The following is a 23,673-nucleotide window of genomic DNA, read 5'->3' on the forward strand; positions in this document are numbered from 1 at the left end:
ACAGGACATGGCCTCTGCAGGCATACCCTTCATTACTAATTACAGCAAAGGAATTAAAATGCTATGTGCTGGCTCATAGGTGGTAGAGAACACAGTAATTAGATGAGCACATGGAGGATTTTTATTTTGCAGCACTACTTTGTGACAAGAATTCTCTCAAAATACATGGCAATACTAAATGTGTAATAGATATTACTTCTATGGTAGCATATTTAAAACATGAGATATTTGCCAGTTACTAACAGACTCAAGAATTTTTACAGGGTTTATTACTCAGAATGCCTTTTTTTCCAGACAGAAAACTTGTTATGAAAAATTGAAAGCATTCTCTTTATTTCTAGGTTGTTTTACCACGAGATTAGGTTATTCGGGGCAGGGGGGGAAGAAACCTACTTACTTTTGTATTATTTTAATATGCAAAACTGATTTTTACCTTTGCAGGTGAGTGGAAGTAAAAGGAGAAAGCAGAAGCTTTATTTCTGGCTTAGTGTCTGCCAAAAGTTTCTCTGGTATAATATTTAAATGCAAAAGTGTCAGAGGAAATAGGGGAGTCTAGATTCCTACCGTTCTTGAGGAAAATTAGTTACACTGTCCATGCAGCCAGAGATGAGAGGGGTGAGTTTCCAGCCTTACTGGAAACCTTTCTTGCTTCCTCAATACAGCAACCTCCAGTCTTTACTATTGTATATTTCTTAAAGGGTTAAACATCCTGAAGTACAGCATATCCAAGCAATATAAACTCATTTCAGGTTCTGTTTTCTTACTAAGGTGATGGTGATTAAGTCAGTTTATGAAGAGATAGCTTCTTAAGAACTCAGCACAGACCAGCCCTCCTTCAGCTCTAGGCTCTAAGGAAGATAAAAATAATTTTGGTGCTGCATAATTAGTGAGCCAGAGGTAACAATACACTGACCTTGGGAGTTTGATCACTATTCTGCAGTATGAATATAAATAACCCCATTAGAACACTTCCTTCTCTATTTGTGATATTCTGTTTAAGGAATTTCTTGTTCTGTAGTGCTTTTTGGATAGAGACAGACTTCACGGGAACTCTCTCTTGTATCTATGTATTTTGTCCTGTGCTTTTCTTAAAGAGACAAAAATGGTGGGTACCCACTGGCATTTAATCTTAGTCACAGCTTGTTGACTGACTTGGATCAAGGCCTTAGGAGACTTTACAATGCACAACAGCATTTGTATTTCTTACAGCTCCAAAACTGGACAGTTTGTCTCCCAGAATGATCATTTACAGCATCTAGCATCACTTTTGCAGGTATAGGTTTTACAATGTTTTAAATCTGTATTCAAGTATTCTGTGAGGGAGGAACACAAACAGGAATACAGAGCAGTATTAAATTTAATAACTGAAAATTATTAGAAGGTTGAAACTACACCAAACTAATGCCAGATGAACTGCATGTATGCAACAGTCATTGAAAGAAAGCTTTATCTACTGGATTTCTGAAAATAAAAATATGAGGGAAATGTATTATTTAATGAGAAGTAATCTCAGTGAAAAACCCACAAGAACAGCCAACCAAAAACCCAAGCACACCCTCCCTCCAAAACCATCAAACCAACAGACCTCCTCTTGTGCCTAAAGGTACAAACCATCTCATGATGTGCTGTTCTTACATAGTTCACATGCTTCCCAGCTGAACAGAGCTGCCCTTGTAGGGCTGAGAACACCCAGGGTAAATGTGTGCAACCCGAGCAGCAGGGCTGCGTTGAAAAGGGAGGGGAGGGACACACACTCTTGAAATGCCAACACCAGTGGAAGCCCAAACATATTTCACTTCCAGACCCAGCAAAAAAGAAAATTTCTGAAGACAGAACTGCTGTTACTGCTGTGTCTCTGTAAGCTGCTCATAATAGAACTGAGACAAGGAAAACCAGAAGAAAACCCAAAACAAACCAGAAAAGTTAAAACACAAACAATGAAGAAACAATGATACTACTTCTGGATCTAAAACTGATTAAGGAATATAAATCTATTCCCTATTTTTAAGCATATAAAATCAGCTCTTCTGGCAAAATGATAAGCTTGTAACAGATTAAGAACAAACGGAGAGTCCTAAGTTAAAGGCTTCAAAACTGGTTTAGAGCCTAATTAGTACAACTCACAGTATTAAAAAAAAAAACAACCCAAAACCAAGCAAGAGCCACCCTGCAACCAGTCTTGATAGAAAACTTTATCATGTGCTAAGAAAGAAAAAAAGTAACCTTTAACAGAAGTTCCAACTGTTCTGTTTCAAGCCATTATGAAGTTTTGTTTCAATAAAAATGTTTAAAATCAGTAACAATAACAAAAATCTTGCTTTAACTTAGCACAGAAAATTAATAGCAAGTCTGTAGTTAACAGAATACAAATTATTGTGCTATAGAAGTTAAGTCAAAATCTTGTTCCTTATCCTTTGGAAAAGAAGTCTGATAACAGGAACTTTTACTATTGGCCAATTGCCATGGCCATAAATGGTGATTGGGGGTAGAAAACAACTCTGTGATGTGTGTAGTAAAACAAAAGGATCAGCTCCCAGAAACTTTAAACTACTGCAGGGACACAGATTAGAAGTCAGGGCAGCTGACAAGTGCTTGTATAATATTTATTTATGAATCAGTCTCACCTTTAATGCACCAATTCAAACAAAAGAAAATTGGTATTAAATATGTATTTCATTAATTCAGGTCTGATTATCAAGGAGGTTTGTAACTACAGACAAATTTTTATTCACATGTGTTACCCACTACCAGAGTCTGAGTCTTATCTATATATAAACAATGAAACTTGGAACATATGCATGCATATCCATGGGTAATATGAAGAGTTGAAATTAAAGAATGTATCAGAGATTTACTACCTAATGAAGGTTAGTCTGTAATAGAAAAAGTTTTAGGAACGGAACTTTTACCTTCCAGAAAGATACTGTTTCAGATTGGACTTTACTGAAGCCAAGTAGCAAATTTATACCAGGTTAGTGTTTCAGCAAAAGAAGATCCTTGCAGACTCAAAGTTAAGTGTATTAAAAGTTACACAAATCCAAGCATGTGCTTGCAATTTATATATAAAACATAACGATGCAAGATCTGATTTTCAGTGTTCTTAATACATTTCCAAGTCCATTGTTGAAACCATATGTTCCTCCCTTAAGCTATGATTAGAACTGACACATGAACTGACACTTTAGGATTTGCATCCAATCACTCCCAAGTCTACCCCTGCAGCCTGTTTGGAAGGCTCTACGCTGGGATGCGAGTCGCAGCCTCCTCTTCTGCGTCAGCTCTGTTGGCGTTTATTTCTGCCAGCGTTCGGCCAAACCGAGTCCACTCGTCACCGCGAGGAACGGCGATTTGCTGTTGACACAGAGAGCGTTACTTGAACCTACTAATAATTAAATCTGAGCTCACTTGCAACAGCAGAGCACCTAAAGAATGTTCAGAAGAGGTTCCAGTAGAAAAGCTTACCTTTAGTTTAGTGTAAGCATCAAAAGCTCTAACTAATAAAAGAAGCAGGATTTCAGATTCCTGCACTGAAGTGCAGAGTATTATCATAAGCTAATGCTATGGATCTCCATCTGAGAGACTGCCTCCAAAGAGGAATACTAATGCTATATCCTCATCTCATCAATTAGTCATGTACTACTGCAGTACACACACTTGCAATAGCAACAGCTTCTCTGTAGGAACAAAACAGAGACTGCTTCACTGCGAAATTGCTTGGTACTTCTCAAGCTAGGCTCAAAATTCTCAAGTGCCACAGTTACAAAGAAAATAAAATTCTATGAACAAAACCACTGATTCTTATTTCACCAGCCTTACAATAAATTTTTGCTTTCTGACTGGATGACAGCATACTAAAAAGTTATGCTAGAACACCCTAAATAAAACACTACTAGGGAACATTAATTCAAAAATAAAAATTAAACCTAATTATTCTTTGTCTAATGACAAAAAAGTGAAAGGCAAGCTGCTAAATAAACTCAAGTGTTTAGCAATATACTTCGCACAATACATGGTATACTTACCTCTCCCACGTCATATATAACTATTTGTCCCTCTGAATCACCTACAGCAATCTCTCTCCCAGAATGTGTCCATCTCACACGGTTCAGAGCAGGATTGCCCTCCACAGTGATGCTTGCAGTGGGCACCTGTACCAATTGGAAACACATTGCTAAAAATGCATCAGGTTTCCATAAGCTAAAGATTACAGAACACACCTAGGCCATCTGTGTGGCATCAAAAGAAACACCCAACACTTCAGCTGGTGCGTGGTGCACAGATCAAAGGCTGTTCACAGTACAAAGACCCTCAGTGGCTTTAAGCTGTCACCAGTGACATGACCAAAACAACACATCTGTCCCTCTGCCAAAGTACAAACATCTGCTACGAAAAGGCACATCTGCACTCTTCTTGAGAGACAGGGGGCAGACATGCTTTCAGGCAGTGCCAGGGCACCCTGGGATCTCAAGAAAGATTATGACAGAGAGCAGGGATGAAATCAGCTGTTTTGGCAGGTCAAGCCCTGTCCAAAAGGCTAGAAGAGGTAATTCTAATTTGAAGGCACAGGCTGGCATTTGGTCCTGCAACTTGCTTTCATATGTAGTTTTAAGATAGTGAAATTTAAGTACTAAGTATCTGTCAGGTTTCTCTTCTGATCTACCTCCAGCAATTCTTGGAAAAAAAATTTACACTGTAATGAAGTTTGTAACTCACACCAGAAAACCAAGCATTCCATTGTCTAAGTTTAGAAACAAATGGCACTTTCACTGCAGTATTACTGTGGCAATAGGACAACGGTGGTGTGTGGTAACAGGCTTGTTCACACTGTTAGGCTGCAGGCTGACAAGGCCTCAAGGTGGGAGGTCTGTAATCACTTTCACAACATGGATCAGTGTTACACCAACAGATGTTTCCCTCTCTTGTTATAGGTAAAACAATTTAATTACTGCTGTTATTCATTATGAGGAGTCATTTGTAACCCTGTAATCAAAGAATGCTATCTGTTACACAGAAACTACTGGATTACAGAATATTTAAGAACAACAAAAACAAGCTATGGTAAAAAACCCCAACAATCCAAGCTATGATAAATTCCTGACTTTTTTTTTCCAAAGAGTATAAACAACTTTCCAGTTGCATTTGACTGTTAACCTGACTTCCTCACCTCAGTATCATTGTTGAGATTCCACAGGTCAAGCCTGCCCATCCCATCCACACAGGCAAACAAGGCAGGGTGAGTTGGAGACCACATCACATCATAAACATAATCTGAGTTGTCTTCAAAGGAGTAGAGAGGTTTGTTATTCTGAAAAAAAGCAAAAATAACCATGTGATACCCAAACCCTACATTTCAACATTATAAAATTAACAGGTAAAGCAAAATATAGAACTTCAACAGCATTACCAGCAATAAGAAGTCATTTGCATTTTGACTTGCTTTAAAAATTGCCACTGCAAAGATCAGCCAAAATCAATGCTCTTTATTAATAATTAAAGGCATGCTTCCCAAAGCATGCAGCCGTTTTGCTGGCTGCTGCTATAAAACAGCCAATAGCAAGCCAATATTGTAAATTGTAAATTTAATGCTTTAAGAATCTTGTAAATCAAGCCAATGATAATTTAGTGACAGCACTTCAGACTGTTACTGGGAGATTTGAGCTCTGCTTCCTCTGCTTTGCATTTCTCAGGGCATCAAACTAACAGAGAAAGAAGTAATTCTGGCAATGGAAATGACAGATATTTCAATTGTGAGCCTCATCAAGTTTAACTGATGTCCCTTAGTCTTCCACAAAATTGTAGCAAAACATTTGCCTTATGAATATATGAAGTAACTGACTTTATAACAGGATTTACATTTGATTACATTGTAATCATTGTTGATAACAATGGGCAAAAGGATGAAAAGAACAGATCAGAAGTATACAAATGATGCACAAGCTGAAAGCAAAGCTTTATGTTAGTAATCTTAGTTTTGCTCATCAGCTGTCTCCTCTTTGCAGGAAAGCAGCTAAGAACCTCAGAACGTCCCATGATTTCTTTTCATCAGGTTAGTGAACTTCCTTAAGTAGCTTACATTATAGCACCACCTTGTGTCAAGGGCTACGAAGAAAACCACTCAACTATCTAAGTTACCTTCGTTGTCCAAAGCTTTACTGTCCAGTCAAAAGAAGAGGTGACAAAAAGATGTGAGAAGTCTACAGGTCCAACTGCTGCATGGCAGTTGATACCTGTGATTGGTCCTTGGTGTCCTTCAAACATCTCACTGATTCCAGCTTTGCTGTTTCAGAATATACAACCAAGGTTAATTGATTTGGAAACCAAACATCTGTAGACAGAAACAGCACTGAAATGCAATTTAAATATAGCCACAGGAAGAATTTGCTGCCTTCTATGATGTTACCCCATCATAGGGGGTAAAAGGCTTCACCACAGCAGGATCACAGAAGACCAGTCTTGAAAACAGACCTTAAGTTTAACATGTATTTTCTGCTAACCTTAAATACCAATATATATCCTAGGAACAAGAGACTAATTCAGCAGGTACCAGTCAGTCCACACATTTAACTACACTGTCCTCCCAGCAATAGCTACAACTTCAATTCATACAAACAACAAAATCTGGCCTCAGGAATAACCACAAAACGCCCATTAAATTAAGAGAAGTTGCACATACTTTATGAACACGAGGTTCAGACATACACCAGAAACAATATATCCCTAATAGCCTCTTATCAGGGGTGATGATAAGGGAGGAGGGAAACAGATGGGAAGGATGTTACACAAAAGTGATACAATTTTGGGTATTTTGGAACCAAAAAAGCTGTGCAGCAAGGTGATGTGTATTTGAGATGAAACCTGGACACTCAATTGTATTTAAGAAAGCAATTGATAAGATACAGTCAGACAATTTCAAAATAGATTGAACAGCAGGAGAACAGCTAGCCAATTTAAGATTTGTGCGTGATGTTACTGTACAATTATCTACAAAACAGATACAAAGTTTGGAATGTTCTGCTACAATTCAAATGAATAAAACCACAGTGACATATGCTGTCCTCATCAACACAAACAATTCATAATACCAATTCACTATTCCAACTACTTCTGTTTTTAATGAAGCTCTTACTCAGGAAAAAGTGCATTGGAATTCAGACAGAGCTACTCTGAACTCCTTCAATGCAAAAGAGAAAATACTAACTTTAAAAAATTTTGAGTGTAAAGCATGCAGGGACTCATCCTTTCACTATTTTTATTTCCTTTGAATAATTAAGATTTGTATTCACCTGCCATGACGACATGCAGTGTACACTGAGCCTTCTTCACTGCCAACAACAAAGTTGTTAACATCTCCAACAGGGAAAGACATGCAGGTAACAGCCACAGCCTTGGACTGTTTGTGAACCAGCTCCATGCTATCCTGTAGTGAAAATATCAGCAACTTACTTTATAAAAAGAAATATTAACACCTACAAAATCCCTTAGATTTCACAATATGAGTGTTTTTATTTCACTTATATAGATTGGGCAGGAATAAGGAAATTCTTACTACGTTTGTGTTCACCACTAACACAAGTACACCAAAAATATACAAAATAATCTACAAAAAGTATTTGATTCCACAGGTGGGGAAATATTTTATCAAATGTCAAGCTATCTTAATTTCTATGTGTTGGGAAAATGTTGATTACTGTTTCTTAGATTAACAGAATTTTTTATAAAATACTAACCTGAAATAAATACCATATATATCCAAAGTTATCTTACCTGTGGTTGGGAAAGCATATCCAGACTCCAAGAGCATATTTTGCCATCAGTTGAGATACTAATCAAATTATGAGCATTCTGGGTCCCGACAACATTTACACAGTACACTGGGTGCTAAGAAACAAAATATTATCAGAAAGAAATTTACAGGTAATAACCAGTTCTGGTTTAATAAATATACAGTAGAAGACACCATTTCACCACTTAACAAAGCACAAAAGATTAATCACAATCAAAAGTACAAATGATACTCCCCCATAAAACTGATGCTTGGTTTTTTTGACACTCTAGTTTTTATGAATAGCCTGGATCTTAAGTGTCAAAATACAGACACAAACATTTAAGCATCGCCAATCAAGTTCACTGGACAGAATTTTGTAGACATTAAACACATCTCAACAGGGCACAGTCCTTGAAGATATTTCACCTCCTACCGTGTGAGCAGCAGCTGAAAGTGGAGTTCTCTGCACTGGGGTTCTCTTATTGCTGCGATTATCCCACAGCACTATCTGGCCTGAGTATGTGCCACCAACCACCAAATTGGGATGAAATTTTGCAAATGTAGCTGACATCACTGCTGACTGAAAGAAAGAAAAACAACAAAATACACAAACGACCACTCAAAGACACTATGGTTAAAACTAAAGAAAATGAAGCCAAATATCAGAACAACTACTTTGCCTAGATGTAGTCAGTACATTATTTCACTGCCCAGTTACTTAAGGATTCACACACCCTTTGTAAACCCTCAGTTTCAACTTATAATTCTAAAATGAAGTTTTCCTCCTCTTTTCCTTCACATGCTAGGAATAATCTGTATTCTTCCTAGCACAGTTTATTAGCAAAGGAAGGCCCAATAACACAGGAAATTTTAATAATATTTTGCCACATCCTGTAGTCATTACTTCTAAAAGAATGTAGAAATACATTTTGGTACAACAGAGTTACTTTTGCAATCTGGGCTTTGATAGTAATGTGACAACATCAGGTTAAATTTTGATTCAAATGTGTAATTTTCCATAATGATGGGAAAAAAGTGGCTATCTTGGACTTGGCATAATGGAAGAGATTTACATGTTTTTATCTCTTAGAAAGCTAGTAGAAAACCTCCATCTGCCTTATTCTTGATGCATGTGCTTCTAGTTTTCATCCTTGTTCCACTTCCTCAGGCTGACTTCATTTTAGTAAGTAAACTAAGCTGTAGTATTGTTCAATCCCACTCAAGGCCCTCACATATAAACCTATGTGGTTCAACCATTACACAAGAAAGTTTTCCTATTTTTTAAATAAAAAAAGAAAATTAGTCCTCAAACAGGAATTCTGAATTATGTCAGAAATTCTGAAACACCATAGTATTTCTCAGCTGAAGTCTCTAGCTATCAGTATCTGTTGGCAAATAAAATGTGGTTAAAGTGAATGCTAGCCCAATGAAATTACTATGTTGACAAACACAAGAAAGGTACTTGTCCAAATTCATCAGCGTAAAATCTTGAGCCTCCCAAAACAGAATCATACCTGGCAGTGAAAGACATATTCTGGGGTAGTTTTCTTGTACTTCATATTCCATACAAGGGCCACCCCATCAGGCTCGTGAGGCGCATCCTCATTGTTGTTGTAAGAGGCGACAAGTAATTCTGGATACTGCATGGTAAGTGAAAAACACTCAGAGTAAGCAAAACGACTGGCTAATGGTCCAGATAATCCCAGAATCTTTGTTTTCTTTTGCCAAAATAGGGTTAAAAAAACACTTTGCATTTTAAAGACATGAAAAACAGTCACTTAAAACTGCAATTGTTACTAATTTAGCTCATGAAACAGCATTAATGTACATATTACTCTTGTTCTTTTCATCATAATTTACTTTTAACTGTAAAACCCACAACTTTTAAGCAAGGTTTCTTTTTAATGAAACCGAGTTACCTCTGTAAAGCAGTCCATAAACCAAAACCAACTTTCTTCACAATATGAACCTTTGTTACTTTTTACAAAAGATTAACAGCTCTGTCTACTTTTTGCAAACCATGGAGCAAGTAAATAACACATTCAGAAATACAACTGCATCAATTGTATTCAAGTCAAATGCACAGAACTACAACAATTTACACACCCAACTGTTTAATTTAGGCATTATTTTTTACCTGAGATGACCAGTCCAGACAACTGACAACACGATGCTTTGACCAACGTTCATCAAAAAACTGCCTATTCAAGGACAGTTTTGCTCCTGCTTGAATCTCCCTATGAAGACAATTTGGAGATATTAATCTTAGATCACTTTTTCAATTAAAAGTATCGGACATTCACAGAAAAATATTCAACATTCACATTACCCTTCTTTGTCCTCTAAGTCTCTTCCACTGTAGTCGAAGAAAATGTTGATTTGCTCAGAAAGGGCTCTTTCAACAATGCGTGTAGAGTGGTCAAAAAAACTTAAAAATTCTTCAGAATGCAAAATTTGTTGCTTTTCCTCTTCAGTGAGTTCATGAGGGGCAGCTGAAAAAAATGTATGCAGACATTTTCTGGACTGCACGCTTTCAACCAATTCTTTTCAAGAAAGAAGAACAGTATTTATCATGGTTTTTAATAATTTTTGCATTTTGTATTTTGCTGACTAATTGGTATTTAACAATCAAACTAATTCTAACTTAATGGAACAAAAATTTAAAAATGTATTGATGGCTTTCCTTCCAGCACACTCAGAATGTCTTGAGGTGAACCATACCTTCTTCCTCCTCCTCTTTTTTCAATGTTTTTTCTTCCTCAGGTTCAACTAATGGTTTTGGTGCAACCACATCATCTTCCTCTTCCTCATCTAAGGAGAAACATTATGGTGAGACCGTCAGTGTTTCTAAAGAGGAACAGTAACATTCTATATGAATCTCAAATAAGCTGATGTAAAATAGTATGTAGCTGAAAATGATTGCATTTGTAAAATGTAGTCCCTAGGATAACATTATCACAAACCAAAATATCATTGGAATGCTGTCTACACCTGGGTGTGAGTTGCACTGAGTTATGTACTTGCATAAACTGAAATAAGACATGCAGGAAATTGTAAAGAATCCAAAGTGGAAATCTGTCTTACAGGCATTTATGATTCCACACAGAACCATGGGGTGAATGCATGTTCTGTGTAACACACTGACACATTAATGCCACGGAATAAAGAAAAATCAAATGGCTAAAATAGTCTACAGAGCAGCTGCTTACTTGTGATCTGAAACCATCAGTCTAATGGGTCTGCACATGGCATGAAGATGGCTTACATTAGCTTTCAGGTTGCTATTCTGAGAAGCAAATTTTGCTAAAGATAATAGCAGAGAGATTACATTTTTTCTGTCATTCTAGATGCAAGTCTCATTATCTGTATCATGTTTGGCAATGAGAACTTTACAGGAAAATGTGTTTTCCCTAATTGCAATGAATAACATAAAATGTTAATGTTCAGGAATACTGACAAGGCTTACAGCACTTTCTGCATTTCTACATTTTATTCTTTGAATACTGTAAACCAGAAAATACCTTTAAATGACTTAGAATTGTGGGATATGCATTTCCTGGCTTTTCTTCATTCACTTTCTAGAACAAGCATCTGAAAAGACTTGTTTTTATTGGTTAAACAGCTACGTCATCTGCTTATAAGGGAATGGCAGCAGGAGACTGCTGCATGCCTCATCACAAGTAATGAGACAGTATTCAACAGGGACTAGGCTTGTTTGTTGCAGCCATCTCCCTGACCCATGTTCAGTTATCTAACACAAAAAGTAAAAAAAAAAACCAACCAAAATCCACATGCATGCACACAAAAAGAGTAAAAAAAAAAAGGGGTGGTCAAGGGATGGGAACCAGCTGCCAAGCCATGGTCCCAGCAGCCAGGCCAGCTGACTAGATAGCAACAACCAGATGGTACTGCAAGGATTGTCTCTCTGCTATGAGGTGGCAATGGGATGGCACAACATTTTTCTGCCTGACTGCTTCCAATCATGTCTTTCCCCAATGGCAAGCCTGTGCAATTACCAGCACTCCAGGAGGTCTACAGACAAGCCTTTACCCTGCAAACAAAATACAGCTTGTAGGCCATACCAGCTGCCAAACCACACACATAGTGATAGGTTTAAAGAGGTCTGAAAATCCTTCTAACTCCATAGTATAGGCAATAAAAATATAACTGTACCTGCAGGAAAGAAAGCTTTAAATGACACTGTATAATGCACACAATAATACAAACTCCAACTTAATCAAAATGATAATGACGTATGCCAATCCTACATTACTTGAAATTGAGCGATTTTTATGTTCTGACAAGTTTACAGAACTAGGATAAATGGCATGAATGATTTCAATATATGCTCATACTTTTGAACCAAATGGTGAAGGTTAAAATCTTTCCTTTCAAGGGCCTCAATCAGCCACAAAGGAAAACAGTAATCACTGTCTTTTCAGCCAGCCCAACCGCATTTGTCAGCCCTTTCTCTGTCAATGCAGCCAGAGCAATCAACCTGCCAAACATTCAGAATGGAAAAACAATCTGAAAATACAGGGTATAATGCACCTGCCAGTGAAAATGGCCATTTCAAGAAAAGCTAGTGATCTCAGTGACCCTGCTGAGGAGGCGGTGGTGCAAAGGGGAAAGAACCCGTAAAAGAATTCTTAGTGATCTCCACTCTCTTGCACATTGACACTTCCTTACAAAGCATGCCAATTACAGCTTTTGTGCTACTTAAAAAAAATGAAAGCTTTTTTGGGCAAAATAATCACGCAAAGAAACAGAAAGACACTGCTCCTTTTTCGATGGATTCGCGTGTACAGCGGACTCGTAACCTGAAAACTGTATAACCTGTGGCCATTTTAAAGAAGGGAATTCTTAATGTCCAATAACTACAGGTGTGAACAATGATTAATTAAAAAATGTAATATGAGTTAACACACACGACTTTGAGAACAACACATACAGGATCACATATTCAAATTGCAGCTACTTGGATAAAAATCCCCCTCTTTTTTGTCCTGCCAATCAATCTTGAAGAATTAAATGATGCCTTCAAATTTAGAAATTTGGTTTTGGGTCACCCTGGATACATTATTCTAGCTTTGAAAGTCCCAAATTAGAAATTTCAGCCCAACCCCCCATTAGTCATACTACACTGATTCTAAGTACCATTTTCAGTGACAGGAGTCAAATTCTTGTCAAATGTAGATGGTCAACCCCTTAGTGCTATATGACCTTCTAATCTACACATTTTATTCAAAAGATCATATAGTTGATTGCTCCTGCCTTTTAATGTTTGAAACATAAATGGCATATATTATACAGAGCTCTAAATTCCTTCATAGTACTTTCACTGCATACAGCCAGCTGATATTACTGCATTTAAATGCAGGATACAGCACTTATTTTAATATTCTCAAAGTATCAGACTTGAAATTGAACATGTCATCTCACTGATTTATCTGTAACTGCATAAATCTACTCTCTAAAGAAGAGTCACATGCAAACTTTCTCATTAAGGGATCTGGAGGAAAAACCCCCCCCAAAAAAAAAAAAAAAAAAAGCCCACATATACAAGTCCTTGACCTCATTATCCAAAACTAGAATGCTTTCTTATCCAAACCCAGGAGACTTTCTCACAGTTCACAAAATAGACCCTATTAAGCTGCTGGACTACAAACGAGATAAGAAATGTTTGTTTTAATTACTTTTCCTGTCTCCATCTTGGATTTATTTAGTAGCAGTCCAGATAACAGAATTTGCAAGAAATTAGCATAACAATAATATAGCACCCAGCAAACACTGAAACATTGGACATAATATTTCTGAAAAAGTTCCAATCTAGTAAGTCAAGAACCCATGATACAGCAGTGCCCTGCATTTATTTCTAGTCAGCTACCTAAATTTGAAACCTTAAGGGCACCCCCTGACTGCATCCACCTTATTCATTAATGACTGTATCTACTGGCATTTTAAGCCACTTCAATTGTCAGTGTACCAAATATGATTTCAGATTTTATAAAGGCTGCAAAGACTTGGAACAGGGTCACAAAGACAGGAAAAATGGGACTCTATGTCACATCAACATATTGATGAATATTCATTATAATATGCTAAGGGATTAACTCCATGTTGCTTCTGACAGGCAATCAGGGGATCTAAGGTTACAAACTGAGCAGTAAAGTAGCTGCTATTTTTATGCAATCTTTAATAGCAACAAAAGTCTTGTCAATGAATGCTAAAAACAGATTTAATGAACCACCGAATTTTTACTTTGAGTTAACATAAAAATTGTGATGTATTTTGGCAAGACAGAAAGAACAGCAGTGCTGTAAATTAGGCTGCACCTAGCAATAACACTGTAGAGTGTAGTTCCAGTTGTCTGAGTAATCTGTTGCAGCAGAGTAGGTTAATCAAAGTTAAATCATCTGTGAAATGGGTGGCTTTTGTTAAGCCAAATGTCTTCACATCAAGTTTTCCTATCTATATTTCTGTACATTTAAGGCATGTACTGGATAATATAGAATCACAGAATATTCTGAGTTGGAACAGACCCACAAGGATTGTACATGGATATACAAGGGTCTGTTATTTCTTTTAAAAATATTAAAATGCATAAATCCTACATTGACTGTACTAGCATCCAAGAAGCAAATCCTATACGTCATATTTTTATTACTCTGCTTAATATTTTAATTCTGTGTCTTGAAGATGTTAGCAGACAACTACTCCTCAAAGAGTGGAGCTAATGCAATAATACCATCTGCAGTCAGCTGCAATTGCATATGCACACTATTGTGCAGCAGCACTAAGTAGCAAGTATCCAATTATCCCTGGAAAAGCCTTAATTGTGAGAGCTGAGCAAAATCATTTTCTCCTATACACCCACCTTTCTCTGGACAAACTGTTTTCTAGGAGAGACCCCGATTTTATTGTTTTACAATATATAAGAATCAATCTTCCTAAGACAGGCAGTTTCTCTAATACTTTGAGGTCATAATAAATCAACATATTAGTACTGCAATAAAATAATGGAAGTTGTGAGAACTGTTAGGACACTAAATGCCTTCATCTCCTAAGGAAGCTGTCACACTTCAAAATTAATTTAACTGTTACACAAATCCGAAACAGGCATTTCCAAATGCCGCCTCTTATTTGAGGACATGAAGTCTCTCCTATTTAACTCACTTGGTATGTGTTACCACAAATATTTCCTTACAAACTAGAAACTGTTTTAACTTAAAACTAGTTTACTTCTACTTCCTATCTCTCCCACTAGACAGACTGGTTGTAGTTTGAATGTTTCCTAACTCAGCTTACAGTGTAACTACATAACCACTGCCACAGACAGAACTGGAACAAAGAGAACTATTTCATTTAGTGATTTGTTGTGGGTTTGTTGTTTTTATTTCATGTGCTGTCCTCCCCCACCAAATCAAAAATTAGCACAAGAGGACCTAAACATGCAGAATGACTGCAGAGCATATGTAATAAAACTGCTTCTATTTTCCTTATTCAAAAGCACAGCTCCAACAGCATAAAGCTTTATTATGACTGTGTTCAGGTAATCTTAAAATAGACCTTAAAAAGATCTTCAACACTGAAATGATGAAAAGATATCCGTGAATTTTGAGAAGCACACAAAATAAACATAAGAAAAAAATTTATGATGGCCCTCAAAAAATTTTTATGATGGAATAGATCAGGAGGCAATACATTGAGACAGCTTTCTAGTAAATGACTACTGTTCCAACTCCACTGCAGTGAACCTCAACTACAGCCTATCTACTGTGAAACTCAGATCATACAATCCCAAGCAATTTCCACTGTCAGCAAGCAAACAAATCATGACTGAAAGAAAGCCTATGTCCAATTGCTGAAAGCAGAAACTGGGTAAGTTATAAATAAATTAGTTCCTTCTTTTAAAACTCAAAGTATAAACTTCAGGTATAAAAATTAAAATTCATAAGAAGTAGGGGTGTTAATTGCTAAGTTTGTTGTAAGGATCCATAGGCTTCAAGTAAGTTCATAGAATGTTAGGGGTTGGAAGGGACCTTAAAGATCATCTAGCTCCAACGCCCTTGCCATAGGCAGGGACACCTTCCACTACACCAGACTACTCCAAGCCCCATCCAACCTGGCCTTGAACACATCCAGGGATGGGGCAAGCACAGCTTTCTGGGCAACCTGTTCCAGTGCCTCACCACCAGCACAATAAAGAATTTCCTCCTGATAGCTACTCTGAAGTTAATCTCTTCCAGTTCAAAGCCATTGCCCCTTGTCCAGTAGCCACATGCCCTTGTGAAAGGTCCCTCTCCAGGCAGAATCACCTCCCTTGACCTGCTGGCCATGCTACTAAGGATGCAGCCCAGGATATGTCTTTTCTTTTGGGCCACTTCTCAAGCTTGCCCAGGTCCCTGTGGGTGGCATCCCATCCTTCAGGCATGTCAACTGTCCCACTCAGCTTGGTGTCACCTGCAGGTGTGCTCAGGGTGCACTCGATCCCTCTGCATATCATTAATGAAGATAATAAATAGCACTTGTCCCAGTCTGGACCCCTGAGGGACATCACATGTCACTGATGTACATCAGGACCCTGAGCTGCTGACCTCTGGATGCAACCATTCAGCCAATTCCTTATCCACCGAACAGTTCACCCATCAAATCTGTCTCTGTCCAATTTAGAGAGAAGGATATTGGGGGGATCATGTCAAAGGCCTTAGAGAAATCCAAACAGATGACGTGTAGCACTTCCCTTGTCCACTGATGGAGTCACTCCATTGCAGAAGGCCACTAGCTTGGTCAGGGCAGGAGCTGCCCTTATTGAAGCCATGCCAGTTGCCTCAAATCACCTCCCTGCTCTCCATGTGCCAAGTTGTGTGTAGATTTTTAAATGTCATAAATGCAAAATAAAGCCCAATTATTTATCAGCTGTCAGCTAATTAAGCAACTGTGATTTTAATCTGAATATTTACTAGGAGTGTGAAAATACCACACAGTAGCAAGAGTGATGTTAAAAGAGATGCAGAATGACAGTAACAGTTAAGCAAAACCTTTATAAATTTAATAATAGAATTAATATAAATTATCTCACATACCAGCCTTCATTTACCTTATTAAGTTTCAAGATCACAAGTGCTAGTTCTAATTCAGCCTGTTATCATTATTACATTAAAAGAAACAAGAAAACCCTTAATAGTAATAAATTAACCATTCACCTTCCTTGGGCTGAGTCATAACAGGCGTTTGCGTCTCCTTTGTGTACGTAACAATTTCTCGAGGAGGAAAATCAACTTGTGTAATTTTGGCCATTCCAAGTTTAACAGGTCCACGTCTAAACAAAATAAATTCAAAAATCAGGAAAAAAACCCACTTAATTTTATTATTTCACATTTTACCTAGAATAATACCCAAGTCATTTTGTCACAGCACTGCTTAGCCACACTTAAATCCAGTGGAAACTTTGAAAAAGTCACAAGATTGTGACTACTATCTTATCATTACTATTTAAAATCAACAACTACTTATATATCTGTGACAAAAAGAAAGATGTGCACATATAAATATCGGGACATTAGGATATAATTTAAAATTTTTGCTCTTTGTGTTTGACCAGAATATTGCCACTTATATGATACATCTGTATTATGAGCGGTACAGATCTACTCACAAATCGTGTTTGTAAGCAACATTTCTAGGATTGTAAAGCTTGAAAACCTACTTAGTTATGCTGAAGGAAAAAGCATTTCCTAGTCTTTTAACTTTGCTGCCCATTCTTGTCCAACTGTAAGATGCTATTTAGAATGCAGAACTGCAAGGCTAACCTGGAACTCACACTGACAAGTGATTTATCTATAATACATTGTTACAGAGCACAAAACCTCTGAGCTTTCTGATTTTAATAAAGGCAGATATAGATAGCATCATACAACACATAGTACACTTCCAAAACCTGCACAACATTAATTCAGTCATTGCAGCCTCCTGTAAAACCTAACTGCAGTATGTACTGTAATAATACTGCAACAATCCAAGAATTTACCTATATCAAATTTAGTTTCCACTCCTCTCCCAAGATAAAAGCGGAAGAGCAACTCCTTTCGAAAGGTTTTGGTGGGCAGAATCGTAATTCTTAGAGCACACTATGGGTTTTATTAGTGCTTATAAATGAGCTATAGCTTCTATAAACATCTTTGTAAGAAAAGATGGGAGTTGCTCTGTTTTTAAATAGAGTCATGATAACCTTTCTATTTTAAACAAATGACTTCTTTAAGTTCAAAATTTTCAAAGAAAGACTCAAAAATTATTTCTGTTTATTAGAAATAAGCATCTAATGCATGTTAAAAGATATAAAAATTTCCCATTGCAAGCCAACTGTGCAAACTCTTGGGACAGCTCTATTACTTACAGAAGAGTTTCTCAACAACAACAAGTCTTAGAGGAAAACACGCTCATACTTATTATCCATAAGCACATGAAAGAGGGAATATAAGAAATCTATGCAATACCCCAGATCGGAATCAGAGTGGAGCTGAAGAACTGATGGATCAGTATCCCAATGCAGCGTCCTGATACCCCAGGTTGAACAATCATGCAGCATTAGCAAAAAAGGCCAGAGATTAGTGAAGCAAATATACACTATGAAATTCTAGAGTTACAGCAAGCTTATAGTTATTTCATTGTTCACAAGAAACAAGGCAATGCAACATCAGTTAACAGAAATTCAGAAAACATTCAGTGCAATAACACATGCAATAAATACAAAAGTTAAGAAGCAAACAGAATTCAGAACTATTAGCAAAGAATTAAATTATTTTAAAGATTGAAAACTAAAGATCTGCAAACAGATGTTGCCTTTATGAAAGGCAAATAAAAGTATTTAAAACACTGACAAGAACCATTAAAAGCTTGAAATTCCTTTTAAATTATGTTCACATTTGTTCAAATTATATGAAGACAAATTTGTTAACATAATACAAACTTGCCCAGGGCAGTAAATATGTGGAGGAAACTGTCATATTGGTAAAGGAAATGAATCAACACATAAGCCTTTTGGTAGCAGGGCAAAAAAGCATTTCCACTGGGATAGAGAAAAGCTAGAGTTTCCAAGATGTGACATTGCAGTAATTATGGGTTAAGCACTGCCTTGGGCTTGTAAGTGTCATCTGAGTTAGAGCCAACTCCATCTAAGATACTTAAAATCTCTTAGAAATAGTGGGCTTTATATTAATAACATGTTTCAAAGTCATGTGCAATAACAAACAGAATGGATCCATTTCAACTCGTACCAGAAGAAATAGGAAGGGGGAAATCAATATTCCCTCTACCTTCACTTTTAGCCTTCATCCCTTCTTCACAAATTTTCAGGTAGTCTACTGACTATCAAGCTTAGGCAGGATTTTAGAAACACACTTGTAAGACATTAGCAGATTAACATGCATTTTTTTTCTGACTGCTCAGAATTCTCAGTTGCTATGTTCTATATTTTTAAAATAATGTTTCTGGAAAAAAAAATTAAAAGTACACAATATTTTACTGTGCTAAGTCAATAAAAGATCATTTACATTTTCATCCCATACATGGTAACTTTTCTATAAAGCAGGTGCAAAATTGCTAAAGTTGAAGTTGATCAGAAAAATATACATACAATGCCATAAAAGCTCATAAATATGGGTGTGTCATGCACTACCTTGTTCTAGTGGAAAGTATGCCTTAGGACTATTAAATCATAATTAATTAAGAATTACAAATCCACTATCTTCATATAGAGCAAATCAATTGAATCCACAGCAATAGCTTAATATCCAAATCTCCAAAACCTTTTCATCTCTTTTGTGCATCAGCACACATAATTTTAGCTGAAGTTAATTACTTTGAGCATACTTATTCGACCTTATTAGATCCCTACTATCTTTCATGACCAAAGAGATTTAAGCTTAGAGTTTAATTTGGTGCCTGAGACTTCAAGTTGGATATTGCTTGTATGTTGTTCAATCACATGCAAAACCAAACCACCACCTCAATGTTCATGTTGCAAAGGACACCTTAGCTTTAGATGCAGATGCTGTAGCACCACAATACCTGCCAAATATTTTCTCAACTTTTTCAATCATATTTGAGAGGAACTTGGGGAAAAGGCTATAAACATAAAAGGCTCCAACCTTTGCATCTGTTTAAGATCTAGCCCTTAATGAGGGCTTTCCTGCTTTCAAAGCATTATTTTCACTTTCAAAAGTTGATTCAGTGGCACCATGGAGAGTCTGTCTCTTAAAATAGTTGAAGCCAAGAAGTAGTACAGGAGATACAGTTAAATACTTCTCAAAGATATTGTTTTAAAATAAAGGTAACAACATTCTAAGATAAAGTTCACCTGTTATATATGGGCCAAAATTATGCAAAAGACTGTTTCTTTTGTTTTTCAGTTGTTTGTTTTGCCTTAAGTTAAATGAATTTATCTACAAGCTTCAGTAAACAGAAGTTCCCATTCTTCCACAACTGCCCAGATTTCTCTGTATGTAAGCACATTCCTGATACTTCCTATATCTCTAAAAATCTTTTCTGGTTTTAAACTAATTCTGTGAAGCATCCACCTCGCCGAAAAGTAAACCAGCTGTATTCATTTTTAATCCTGGATTTGCACCCTTGACTGAGGAAAAAAAAGAGAAAGAACCACAATCAAACTAAGAAACAAAACTCTTCACTAATGAAAATAAAGCAAGACAGATGGAAGTAACAGCAGGAGAACAGTCTGAATGCTGCTCTGCTACTTACTAAAAGAGTTACTGACAAGATGAAGCATCACAAAGGAGACTTTATATACTCATATTAGTAAAAGCCACCTATGAAATGCCAGGTGTAACACCAAGGGATACCATGCAGTCCACCTTTCATGTTCAAAATGTATGAACTTGTACTAATAAACTAGGATATAGATACCCATTTGCTGGGGGAAGGGAAGAATGTTATCCAGTGGCAGGTGAACAAGCACGGGGACTCTAATAGGGACTCCATAATGCCTTCAATTTAGCTGTACATTCATACCTCCATGCCTTAAAGATGACAGTCTTGAGAAAGATTTAAAGTTTAAAAATGCATGAAGCTACTGAGATTTAGGTTATGGGTTTTCTCAAGGCTTCACAGAAGATGCATGCATACAACATTGCCTTACTATGTTTGAGAACACACGATCAGAGAGTGCAGTGCACTGATGAAGTGGAAATAAATTCAGTACACAACATGGCATTCCACTACAGGTATGTGGCTTATACAGATTATTTCAAACTGAATTTAAATTAGGTATGAATGGGAAGGAAATATTTCCTTTAAAAAAGTCATCACCAAATACGTCTTGGTTTTTTTTCTACCAGTGAACATAAATATATATAAAAATATAAAAAAAGACAATTTAATATGCAATAATCTCAATTTAAAATAATTAAAATTTGCTTGCTGCTCAATGAAGGAACAATTATATTGGCTCTTAATTAACGTGACAGGAAAACAAGATCATACATGAGCATTGTTAAAAAACAGTCTGGGTTCATATCTGCTGCCTGATATATTCTCTGTTCTAACTTAATGATTTCTACTTAGAAACAGGCACCATTAACCTTTGTTCAGGTCATTAATATCTTGAATATTTTTAGATGAAGAAACATATAGTTATGCTTGCATAATCCATATGTATACAAGATGTTACTGCAGTCTTTTAAAAACATATTTCAAAGCAGTCTAACCATTGACTCTGTTTCAAAAACCACTACTCATACACAACAGTAACTGATAACTGCTGCAGTCACTGTGCTTTAACTAAACTTCATCCACAATGCATACTTGGTAAATTTAAAGTACACGAACTTCACTTGCTGAGAGTATCTTACTGATATTAATAGGCATACTGCTCATATTTGCAGACTTTGCATGGGAAACAGTCGAAATACCCCTTGGAAGTCGTGTTTTCCCACCTTATCACCCATATATCACCACTTTAAATATTTAACAGAAATAGTTATCTGACTCTTCTTTAGAGTAGCGTGTCTCAAACCATCATGCCCAAAGAAATGGTCAAACAGATATGTCAAGTACTGGCACTGAAAAAAGACCAACACAACTGTGGCTGTACTAAGGTGGAGTTACGTTCTGATAAAATAAGAGAGATTGTGAGTGCTGTGGTTCTATTATGTAGATGAAGTGAAATAATGAGAAATATGGTTCTAAGTAAGAGAAAAATAAAATCAGAAGTAATGCTGTTTGAAGGCAATATCAGATCAACTAGATATGGGGAAAAGGAAATAGCCTATCACCCATACCCACCCTCCTTTAGAAAAAACTGGGAAGAGTGCAGAAGTTAGACTTTTTGAGTTTGTTATTATCCCAAGACATTAACTGTACTTTAAACTTGCATGTTTAAACAACTCCACATTAATTCTGGCAACTTCAAAGTAGGAAGTGTAGCTGCATTTCAAATTTTAAAGTGAAGTAGTTTACAAGACAGTCACTCTTGACAGATTCAACACTGTAACCTCGTAGTATTATAATAAAGTAATTAACCTTGATTTCTTCTAAAGCTTTATTATTCAGAGCAAGTGACGTACCGAGATCCAACAGCACCATCCCCGGAGTCCTGGCTCCCAGCCTCGCTTGGCGTACTCACAGATTTGGAAGACGGAGAGGTAGGAGGAGGGACTAAATAGTGAAACAGACAGGTATCCGCTGTTACTATTCGCAGAGGTTGCACAGCTTAGGATGTTTTCAAATTAATTTAAAATGAGGGATTAAAAAAAAAGTGATGGCAAACGAAAAATACATGGATGAAAATGAACAGTAGAAAGAGAGGGGAAAAGACAATGTTAACAATTCATGCTGGACTTTCATGCAATTGTTTGGCATTTATGCATCTGGAGCGTACAAAAAGACATGGAGGGGAAGACATTTAAGAGAAAATGAATTGAAAAAGTTATTTTTAAACTGAACTTTTGACAAATGATGACATTGATTTTCAAAAGGTAATTTCCACTGAATCATGTTGCTTAAACATAGAAAAAAGTTGTTAATACAGCTCTGACATTAGTCTTTCTTAAAGATTAGACAATGAATGTGTTCAACTGGCAATGTTATTTCAAAATATATAACCACTGTGGCGTGGACCAAAAAAGTGGCTTTGTCATACAGCATCCTGTTATTTTTGTTCTAGTTTGAATCAAATCAACATAAATATTGTGTATTATGATAAAGTTTCTAATGTTAGGTCTTGAGGATGACTTTTTTTTTCTTTTGCTTGACAGCAAACAGTCTAGTATCACTCTATTTAAACTTAAGTCTCAGTTCATTTTCTGCATGTAGATGAAGACTGCATTTATAATTTAATAAGTAACATGATTTTTGGAACTGATACATAGTAGTGAATGATATGCAACCTGATACAAATACAAAGCAACTTTGACATTTGTTTCAACTTTTCTTTTTAGAAATAGTCCCTTTTAAATGAAACTCAGGGTTTAAACACAAGAATCAAGCGGTGTTTTGAAGGTCCTTATATGCTTAATTTTTCAGCAATATGTAAAGCATTAACTCCTTAGAAAACCTTAACCCTTTAGTCACCTGAAGACAAATTATTTATATAAACTATTAGCTACTCTGTCAGCAGTTAAGCATGGGAGAACTCTGACTTTATATCAACAAGATTTCTACAGAATTTCTTGAAATCACAAGTATGTTGTGAATTCTAAAGAATTTTTCTACCCCATCCCAAAACAGAGACATGAATTCTCCCTTAATTTTACCAAAATAACAGTGAATTTTTCAATGCATTAAAATTTCATTTCTCCTAGGGGAGAGACCTTTTTAATAGGTCTTGAGTTATATTTCATAAATTCATACATACACGCATTTAGACTTTACCCTTGTATTTATATAACTGT

General features: G+C 36.5%; 1 protein-coding gene across 4 annotated transcripts in view; it reads right to left on the bottom strand.

Moving 5' to 3' along the window:
• Nucleotides 1-98: 98 nt before the first annotated feature.
• Nucleotides 99-23,673, bottom strand: part of DYNC1I2 (dynein cytoplasmic 1 intermediate chain 2) — a 29,575-nt gene continuing 6,000 nt past the window's right edge. For 3 of the 4 annotated variants that reach the window (XM_085066468.1, XM_085066469.1, XM_085066470.1), the window contains exons 4-17: nucleotides 22,348-22,438; nucleotides 18,262-18,321; nucleotides 16,972-17,087; nucleotides 10,487-10,576; nucleotides 10,095-10,257; nucleotides 9,903-10,002; nucleotides 9,280-9,405; nucleotides 8,199-8,345; nucleotides 7,765-7,878; nucleotides 7,284-7,417; nucleotides 6,133-6,277; nucleotides 5,165-5,305; nucleotides 4,023-4,148; nucleotides 99-3,351 (exon numbers count right to left, since the gene is read on the bottom strand). In XM_085066468.1, coding sequence (XP_084922594.1) covers nucleotides 3,238-3,351; nucleotides 4,023-4,148; nucleotides 5,165-5,305; nucleotides 6,133-6,277; nucleotides 7,284-7,417; nucleotides 7,765-7,878; nucleotides 8,199-8,345; nucleotides 9,280-9,405; nucleotides 9,903-10,002; nucleotides 10,095-10,257; nucleotides 10,487-10,576; nucleotides 16,972-17,087; nucleotides 18,262-18,321; nucleotides 22,348-22,438 — 1,667 coding nt within the window. In that variant the 3' untranslated portion in view covers nucleotides 99-3,237. The remainder of the gene's footprint in view (nucleotides 3,352-4,022; nucleotides 4,149-5,164; nucleotides 5,306-6,132; nucleotides 6,278-7,283; nucleotides 7,418-7,764; nucleotides 7,879-8,198; nucleotides 8,346-9,279; nucleotides 9,406-9,902; nucleotides 10,003-10,094; nucleotides 10,258-10,486; nucleotides 10,577-16,971; nucleotides 17,088-18,261; nucleotides 18,322-22,347; nucleotides 22,439-23,673) is intronic. The other variant, XM_085066471.1, reaches the window with a different exon arrangement.

Source organism: Lichenostomus cassidix, chromosome 7, assembly GCF_008360975.1.
Source record: "Lichenostomus cassidix isolate B80296 chromosome 7, HeHo_3.0, whole genome shotgun sequence".
Taxonomy (NCBI): Eukaryota; Metazoa; Chordata; class Aves; order Passeriformes; family Meliphagidae; genus Lichenostomus; species Lichenostomus cassidix.